We start from the raw sequence: 9,750 nt of genomic DNA, 5'->3' as shown, positions 1-9,750 counted from the left end.
ACTCAAACTTTTCATAGAATAAGATCTTAAGCAATCTTTTTTTTACCTCTAACACTAATTATCAAGAGTGTTGAGACTTGGTCTCAATGACTGCTTTAAGGATTGTCATGTCTACAGCTGAACTGACTTTTTCCCAGAGAGTGCTCATCAGCTCTAGTCACCCTGATTCTTGAACTGGCCATGGTCTGGCGTTGGTATAATTAGTTACATAGGTTCCCATAATTATCTCTTAAGCTTCTGATTTTTCTTTTCCCCAATATCTGAAATTAATTCCTGGCTTCATACCTAGGAATTAATGTGACCAGGTCCATTTTTCAGTGTTGAGCAACTACTAAATTAAAAGGAGTATTGTTATATTTGCAGGAGAGTCCTTTTTTAGCTAGATCTAAAGAAAACTGTTAAGATGGTTTCCCCAACACCAAGGTAATAGACACCTTGGGCAATACCAAAGAGAGGTGCTATGACTAGGGCCCGGCAACCAGCCCCTTTCATGAAGGCAGCAGGTCCCTCGTTAGTCCAGATTTTCCTGGAGAGAAAGAAGATCCTGGTAAGCTGAAGAGCAAAAGTACAATGAAATACAGGCATTATGCAGTGAATTCTATCCCTATATTACTGTTTCTTGTGGTAGGTAATTTCCCTTGGGCTAGAAGGAGCCTAACTAGGAAACCCTGTTCCACGGGCTAATATCAGCAGATGAGTGATTCAGCAGTCATACCCTGTATACTTGAGGTCATCCTGAACTGCTGGTTAGAGGAAACTGGCTAAAAGGAGCTTCCCACTGACTACCTTTAGCAGTCAAAGGGAGCAAAAATAGTTGTTTTCCTCCCCTGGAATTGGAAGGGAGAAGTAGAATGGGTAGGTCCTAGCATTTTTCAATATGACAGATTATCAGGTGGGAGGGAATGAGGAAATGCTAAGGCTTAATAGGGCAAAGCAGTGGATGGTACTTAGGCTGATTTTTAGGAAAACATACTCTACATGTTCAGTTAAATGTTAAAGTATCTGTTATGTGCAATGCATTGTGCTAGGTAGAAGGGGAACAACGGTGAAAAAGTGACAGGTTATGAAGCTCCTTGGGGGTAGGAACTACTGGGGATAAGATGTGCAAAAACTAGAATATACAATTTGCAAATTAATTACAGTCAAATCACAGAATTAACCCAGTGTCAGGCCATAAAGGAAAACAGTTCTCACCTGGCACAGTCTATGATCCCATCGTAGGCTTCATCCCCCACACCTTTCTTGAGAGTTTGAATTCGTGTTTTCAAAACTAAAACAGGTAGAAAAAGAAGTCATAAACTTCTTGCCTCTGATATCTTAAGTGGTTGGATTTCCCTGACTCCATGCTCCAACAAACAAGAAAGAAATCATGACAGTTGACCCAAGGCACTTCCTCAGAAGAGACATAACTAGTCACAGCCCTAAAGCCAAGCACTGCTAGAAGCCCATTATTTTGCTTGTCACCTTAACTAGAGACTAAAACTTGTCAGGTTTTTTCCTGGTCTAGACCAGCCTATTGGGAGGTAACAAGTTGGTGAAACCAAGGCAGAAAAGGACCTGTCATTGGCTGAAAGTAAAACCCAGCACTTAAGTCCAGTGCCTAACAAGTCCCTCCGGTAGTTCTAAGTAGGTACTGCTGTCGTTCTTTGTGGAGTATGGAAGAACTACGTCTATGAAGAACTACTTCTAATAAATTCCCTATTTCTCTAATTTTTATTGTAACTTTCTCCTAATCAGATGCTGCAGAATTAATTTGTTCAGTATTGTTACCCTAAAAACATTTTTAAAATGTACCTTAAAGTTGAATTAGCCTTCACCACAAACAGACCTAATCCTGTCTCTTAAGCCACCAGTTTAACCCAGACTCTTACCATCCAAGGGTGTCACTGCAACAGCAGCCAGAGAACCTGCTAAACAACCAGATGCAAATGAGTGGGCAAAAGGGGCCTTCCCAGTAGCTTCATTGATCCCCAGATGGTTTAGGTTGGCAAAAAAAGGAAAATAGATGACCGAGAAAGGAATATCCCTGTAGGAGAGGAGGGGAAATTGCTTATACCACAAACCAAAAAGACCGATATCCTAGCAACACATATGCCAGTCAGTAGGCAGAGGTTCTTTCAATTGTCTTGGGGCCCTGGGGTAGGATCTTGCCAAAATCCACCTTCAGCAAACAAATGGAGCATATGGACAGTCAGCAATCCCAAGGTGGAACTGGGGATAAGGGAAACTGGGGAAAACATTTGACATTCAAAGATCCCTTTGAATGATCCTATACTTCTCTGATCCATTCAGTTGCTGGGAAATTAAGCCAGATAGTGTTCCAAACTAGAGAATGACTTCAACTCTTACCTTAGGAGAGTGGCACCAAAACCCCTATAAAGGCCAGTCAGGCCTCGAGTACGTAAGAGTTCCCAGGCGATGACAGTGGCAGAAGGACGCTTAGGGGTGGAGTCTGTGGTATAGGGCCTGACAGGAGAAGCTGCTGATGTGCATGTCCTGTGCTGCTGACCAACTGGAAAAGATGGGAAAAGCAGGCAGGCTTCCTTTTCCTCCCAGCCTGACTTCCCCTTCTATGCACACTCACAACCCTCCCATGTCTCTCAGTGGTGGTAAGGGAATAAGAATGGCCACACTGGGCTACATCTAAGATTCACTGAACCAAGTATTCCGTATTTGACAGAAATTTTCCGAAAGAGGGCACTGGAAAAGTCCTTTTATGACTGATGTTAAAAAGATCTAAAACTCAACCTTCATCCTTCCATACTAAAGAGTCCCATTTTTTTAAGTCACTCATAATCATCCATCCCTCTGTCCCCGTGACCATTTTAGTGGTCCTCTTAATCTACTCCATTTTCTTTGGTAGCAAACACTATTCCAGATGCAAGCATACTATATTCCATATCTTTTGGATTGTTTCTAATATCTTTCACTTGCAATGCCTTAACGCTTGCTGGTCTTTTTTAGTTAAAACAGCACACTAAATTGAAATTTTCATGGAAGTCATCCAGGATACATTCCTAAGTCATAAATAATAATTGAGAGCCCTTGGAGCATAGCTTGGATATAAATACTTTGCATAATTTTCCCTAATACATTGCCCATTGAAATTAATTTGCTAGTTTTCTGTCTTCTACAGCCTTGTGAGGTATCGTATCCCTGATAGTCTGGCACTCTACTACCTACGAGAACTGTCACCTACGATTTAGGGGATTTCCCAGATTATGTCTGATTGTGCTCCTGCCTTGAAATCTGAAGCTCCCACTTTGGTGCCCATAGTTTGACAAATTCCTTAGGCTGCAGTCAGCTCACTTAGAAGGGCCTGAGATTAACTTACAGAAATTAATAACAAGCACTTCTTATCTCATACATATGCATAGAAACATCCAGTAATGACTACAGCATTCAACAAGAAAAATTATGAAGTTCGCTGGTTTTGCCATGCTTCTCAAGTTCTGTCTTAATTATGAGTTCCTAGTAAAAAATCGTAATTCATAGCTTGTTTGAATTCAAGGTGCCATGCCCCAAATGAGAATAACGGTGTACACAGAAGCAAAATTATTTAATCACTATTGTGATCCTTGTAACATAAATAGTGTATTCATAACCTAAAATGTTCAAAGTCATAAAGTACTGGGAATTACCCCAGTTTAGTTAGAACTATATAGAACCTTAACTCAGGCTGCTTTGGATTGGCCTGGGAAGAAAAAAACCCAGCTAGCTAAATTCTAGTTAGGCATACTAAATATTTAGCCTGAGGACCCAGTCCCCCCAAAAAGATAAAGATGCTTTCCTGTGTCCCTCCCTGGTTCCTTTCTTCAGGCCCCCTTTCCTTAGGAGTGAGGAGTCTAGCTTTGCATGTCTGAATGGGCTGAAAGACCTTTGCCACCTGCCAAAAGGACACAAACAACCCAGTCAGTCTTCTACCCTATCCAAGCCTCACCTGGACGTCCAGCATCCTGCAGCTGTATCTTCAGCATTTCCATAGGAGAGGTAACCACCGCCTGGCACACCCCAGCTCCACACCCAGCCAGCATCTCCCTTATCAGCTTGTGTTTCGACCTGCAGGACCAGCCCAGACACAAGCCCCAGAGAGACCAGATGGACAGTCAGACTCCTTTATCATATGGATAGCCATTCTCCTCACCCTTTGAAATGGGTAAATTAAAGTGGTGAATGGCCAAGATGCTTCTTTCTATTCAGCTTTGCTCCCAATGACCGCCACTCATAGCTAAGTAAATGAACACCCACCCACGGGGGTAAGGGGAGCCAAATTAGGGTGTTAAGATAAAAGAATTTGAAGCCACTGTAACAGTTTCTGCTTTCCCTACTACTTGAGACTCAAATCACTAGGAAGAACAAGAAGGGCTAGGGTTTTGTTTTTAAAAAAATTTCAAGGCTGGTAGACATTGTCCTAGAATTCTGCTTCTAACTGCATTCCTCCTCCACCTATTCCCAATTTCTACCAACATTCTGTATGTAAACTCAGGTACACACAGACACATGCACACCAAAGGGAGTTAATCAAGCCACCCTCTTGCCCATTACCCATCTTCTAAGAGCTGCTCTCGGAAGAAGTCATTGGCTGCCAGCTTGATAGCTTTCTCCGGAGTGACTAAGGTTAGGTTCACTGCTGCCCCTGGGAATTTATACAGAAAAATAAAAGGATTGATTCAGTGTCAGAGGTAACAAGATATATAAACCATTATGCATATAACTGGTTATACACATAATCTGTTCCAAGACCTAATTACCAAAATGAATTCTTGGATAAGTGGAATTTGGCTTCTTAGAAAGAGAGTAACTAAGGGCAAACAGTTTAGGGGAGTTCTGGTATACCTGTATTACCCATTTTTTTTAAATTTGCAGATTCATTTAGTATTGTTCCTGTTTTCTACAAGTCCTACTCTGCCTCTTAGAAAACAAACCAACCCCTAGAGGAGAGGGAATGTCTCTAATTTGCTATGGCTTTGTAGGCATTTGTTTTATATTTTTTCATGCCTGGGTATCATTCTCTGCCCATTTTGGTCTCAACTCCAAAGAGACTGGAAGTGTACTGCTACCTATAATGATTTTTCCAGTGCTAATCAGAGTCTGTGGTCCAGGGTAGCTGCTCAATCAGAAAGGAACAAGGTCTAGGAAGGGATGGGAAAAGTGCAAGAGGAGTGTCAGGAAGATCCAGTAAATTCTGTGAAGTCTGGATTCAGTCAAAGGGCTGCACTTGAGGACCTAGAGGGCCATATGTGGCCTTGAGGCTGCAGGTTTCCCACCCCTGCAACTATACTGACTACTAATTTCATTGGGTGGGATGATTTTTTTTAATCTTACTGAAAATCTGTAGATGAGTTTCTGGGAAACCCTATAAAATTAAGCTCCAACTCTAGTCAATATGCTATTTTTAGCTTTTCTAAGAGGCTACATTAATTTCCTTTCATAATACTATGGTGAGGCAGCCACCCCCTCTGACCTTGAACCTGGCTTCCTGCTCCTTCCGCCAATGGATGGAGAGCTGGCCTTGGAACCAGGAAGACCTGGGTTCAAGTTCCACTTCTGACACATACTGGCTTGGGATTCTGGGCAAGTCACATCATTTCTCAGTGTATAAAGAAGGTGCTGGACCTGACTGGTAGAGGGAGTTTTCTCATCTGGGAATTACCCAGAACAGTGAAATAACATCTCTTCCCCTATCTTAATACCATGTAATTAATAATAATAATCTCATTCCCTAAAGATACCCTTTCTTTTAACTGCTTAAATTGTATATGGGGCCTTTTGAGAACATAAGTTTAATAACATTTTTTAAAAAGTCAGTGTTATCCTTAAACATAGATTTTCAGCATCTCTTTGCAATCAGCTTATGTCACTTCACCTTCTAAGCCTCAGTTTCAACATCTGGAAAATGACCCCTGGGTCTCTTCCAGGCTTAAGGTATCTACAAAATGGTGGGGCTAAAACTGATAATCTATGATCCCATGGTCTTTAAGGGCCCTTTTAGCTCTCAGCATTTACTGCCATTTACTACTCCATGGGCATCTGGGTGGCGCAATGAATGGTGCCAGGCCTGGAGTCAGGAAGACTCATCTTTCTGAGTTCAAATCTGGCCTCAGACACTTAGTGGCTCATGTGACTGGGGAAGTCACTTAACCCTGTTTGCCTCAGTCCTTCCTTGTCTATAAAATGAGCTGGAGCAGGAAACAGCGAACAGCCCCGGTATCTCTGCAGAGAAAACCCAAACGGGTCCGAAGACTTGGATGCGACTAACACCACTGAACCACTCCACTGACTTGCTGGCGCTGCCATGTCACAGCGGCCTGGGAGGGCACTGCGGGCGGATGGGTTGGGTGGCACTAGATGGGAATCGCTTATCCTTTCCTGAAGACCAAAGGCAGATGTGGGGTCAGAAGCAGAGAGCCTCCTAATTCAGCCCAGGGCTCTACCTGGTTTACACCGTGTTCATTTAACTCCAGCTCCGCCACACGAAACATAAAGGCCGCAGTTGCTGCCCAGGTGAGGCGGGTAGTCTCCCGCCCTCATGCTGCGGCTCTCTCTCCAGGAAAGAGGTCTGGGTCATGGGTTCTGTCCACATCCTCGGAGTCCGAGGGCCCCTGCGCCAAATCCACAGCCCTCCCCCACCGGGCCTTGCCCTTCCCCGGGGTCCCGGGTAAGCCCACCTCTGTACATGCCAAAGAAGCCATCTGCGCGGGTGGTCTTCACCAAGCAATCTATCCTAGAAGAGAAAGCGAGAGGGGCATCGCCTGTGTCTGAAGGCCGCTCTCTCCCGACCCTCCGTTCTAGCCCACGGCTGGGACGGCTGCCCCCAGAGCCTAGAGTCGAAACCTTGGGGAGATGCCAGATGCAGGAGAGGGGCAGCGTCCTCCTCGGGCTCCTTCTCCATGCCCCTCTGATCCGCCTCTCCCCCTCTCTGGTCCTCCCCCCACCCCTGGCACCTGCTCATCCCTGCAGCCTTCACCTACATTCCTTTGTAGGCCATCTTGCCATGCTGGTTCTGCAGTCGGGTCTTGGCCAAGTCGATAGGGAACACACAGGTCACCCCCACCAGCCCCGCCACGCCACCATTGATGAGCTTCGCTGGGAAGCTGGGAGAAAGGAGAAAGATGATGGGAAAGGGGGGGCCGGTCCGTGCGGGGGGATCCTTCCGGGGTTGGCTGGGTCAGGCAGGCGGCCCACGAGGAAAACTGTGCCCCCAACACTGGGGAATACAGCTGCTTCCCCCCCAACCCCTGCCTCCCTCACCCCATCCTCCCCCCACGTCGAAGGTGCGAATGGAGCCCGAGTTGACTCACCAGGTTTGGTCCCCACCTTCCCAGCAGCCCTGCATAGCTCCCATAATGCCTAGCGCCTCACAGTGCCTCTGGGGAAAGGGGCGGGGCTTCCCTGGGGGAACAGTCCAAGGATGCCCCGCCCACCCCTTGGGCGAGTGGGGGGGGGGAGGGGGTCCCCGGTACCCAACTGGGCACTTACCTAATCTCATTAGACATCACCATTTCCTGGGTGGGGCCTAAGGGCAGCCCTGGAGGAGAAGGGATCCCAGGTGGCTTCAGCTGTGAGGGAAGAAGTAGCATCTACTCATTTCTTTGGTGGCTGCATCACCTGGCCTGGAGCCCAAGGAGCTGATTCAGTGCATCCTTCCTCCCCCTGGGCGCCCTCTCCCACCCCCACTGCAGCAAGATCATAATCCTTACCAATCTTTAATCTCACCCACGTGGATGCTGTTGAATTCCTGGAACTCCTTTAATTAGGATATCAGAAATTCTACCAATGGGTTAGCAAACTAGACCTGTTCCCAACTTTGTCTAAATTAATTTACTATGCTGACTTTCTTCCCAACTTCTAGAAAAGAGCAGCTGGGAGTTTTGACGAGGGGAAGGGAAATAAGAAAGGGAGTGAGGATGGGAAGGGAGAGGTAATTTGGCAGCAGGGTATGATTTAGGTCAAAGGCTGACCTGGTTAGGATCCAGCGATGGGGAATTTGGGGGAGGGAGAGGAAGGACTTTGCTCACATCACAGCTTTGCTGAAGGAGAGCCCTTGAAGTTGGGTCTGCAAAATTTCAATAGAGGAGACATTTTAGGTCATGGTTAGGGATCCCATGGCCTGAAATTGTTCACAGAAGTCAGCCCAGGAGGGATGAAGAGCTCTCAAAAATGAATTTCTAAAGATACAGAGAGAAGGAATTCTGATGAGAAAGGGGGAAGTTGTCAAAAGGGATTGATCTGGATACACAGATAACAAACTATAGAAGATAAGAACTAGGATCGGTAATGAAGATGACCACAACAGCTTGGCACAATATGTAAATAATGATGCCAGGCATGCTAAGGACAGCAAAAAGAACTATAAAAAAAGTTATCAAAGGAAAGATATGGGGGATCAAAGAAGGAATGAATGGAGAATCTGCTGGTTGGAATGATGGCAATGGATGAGAGAAGGCAGAAATACTCGATTCTTATTTTAATTCTGTTTTCTCAGCTCAAATATGAGGTTTGAACTGGAAAGGGCAAAACAAAATAGTTTGATGGAGAGTTAAAATAAAAAATCAGCAAGGAGATAATAAAAGAACACCTATATGAGTTTGTCACTAAGCTCAGATGAACTGCATCAGAGTGCACTAAAAGAACTGGCAAACGCAATTGCTGAACCGCTGTCTGGGATCACTGAAAGATTGTGGAGAACAGAAGAAATGCTATGTGTCTAGTGAAGGTCAAATGTCATTCTGCTTTTCAAAAAGGGATGAGCAATCTGCATACTATAAGTCCTGGCAAAAAAAAAAACCAAACATTTTTAAAAAATAATTTTCATAATGCCTTCTAATTCTACAGCACAGGTATTTCCAGACATCCCTTCCTCACCCCAAAACTGACCCTCCTTTGCAAAAAGAAAAAGTCAATAAAAAAACAAATAATACTGTGACTGTATCAAACTATCTGGGTAACATTTTGCTCCCATAGTGCCCTGGCTTTCCATTGAGAGAATAGAGGCTTGGTTGACAATCTGTCTAAAGCAGTAAAAGACCAAATATTGACACTTGAGAAGTTAAATTATCTCTATTTAGAGACTTCATGATTGTATACCTTGAAAGCCCAAAACAGCCAATAGAAAAATTGTTGGAGGTAGCATGAGATAAATGCATAAAAATAATCTGTGCTTCTACCAAAAATTACAAGGAAGTGATTAATACCCTTTATAACAATGGCAAAATATAGGAAATATTTAAAGTTTTGGTGAATTCAACCCTCTCATTCTCTTCCTCATTCCCCCATCATTTCATTCTCCCTAGGGAAAAACAAGTATGCCTTATCAATCTTTATTAAGGGAGATTTTTTTTTTTGCTTCTTGTTTTGTCACTTTAAAGAAACCTGTTTTCTCTAAATATGTGGCCATTGTTACCATACAGATTTATTTGTGTGTCCTGGGGTGGGAGAGAGGAAGGGAAAGATAAAGTATGAAAAGAGAGTACTTTTTGTGATTGGACTAGCAAACAAGACTGCCACACAAACAAGATATATCATCTCAGCTCCATGCATTTTCTTGGGCTTTCCCAGGTGCTTGGAATGCTCTCCCTCCTCCACTATACTACTGACCTCCCTGCCTTCCTTTAAATCTCAACTAAAATCTTACCTTCTATAGGAAGTCTTCTAAGCCCTCTCAATTCCAGTGTCTTCCCTCTTTTTAATTATTTCCTATTTATCTTGTATATATCATACTTTGTATGTATTTGTTTGCATGTTGTCTCC

General features: G+C 44.2%; 1 protein-coding gene across 1 annotated transcript; it reads right to left on the bottom strand.

Moving 5' to 3' along the window:
* Nucleotides 1-375: 375 nt before the first annotated feature.
* SLC25A18 (solute carrier family 25 member 18) lies at nt 376-7,510 on the bottom strand. Its single transcript, XM_036759987.1, has 9 exons — nt 7,480-7,510; nt 6,972-7,094; nt 6,669-6,724; nt 4,546-4,636; nt 3,936-4,059; nt 2,350-2,504; nt 1,872-2,026; nt 1,195-1,270; nt 376-526 (listed from the first exon to the last, which is right to left on the bottom strand). The coding sequence occupies exons 1-9, from the start codon at nt 7,500-7,502 to the stop codon at nt 376-378; spliced, it is 954 nt and encodes a 317-aa protein (XP_036615882.1). The 5' UTR covers nt 7,503-7,510.
* Nucleotides 7,511-9,750: the final 2,240 nt, after the last annotated feature.

This window comes from Trichosurus vulpecula, chromosome 5, assembly GCF_011100635.1.
Source record: "Trichosurus vulpecula isolate mTriVul1 chromosome 5, mTriVul1.pri, whole genome shotgun sequence".
In the NCBI taxonomy this organism is placed as follows: Eukaryota; Metazoa; Chordata; class Mammalia; order Diprotodontia; family Phalangeridae; genus Trichosurus; species Trichosurus vulpecula.
This window is presented reverse-complemented; position numbering and strand designations above follow the sequence as displayed.

Bases quoted from the DNA above. Each gene is read 5' to 3' on its own strand.
- SLC25A18 (XM_036759987.1), bottom strand. From the start codon at position 7,502: ATGGTGATGTCTAATGAGATTAG. The intron at 2,505-3,935 runs GCTTGGATAGGG...CCAGTTGGTCAG, and splicing joins ATGCTGGACGTCCAGGTGAG to CAGCACAGGACATGCACATC. The intron at 527-1,194 runs GTGAGAACTGTT...CTTTCTCTCCAG, and splicing joins GGGATCATAGACTGTGCCAG to GAAAATCTGGACTAACGAGG.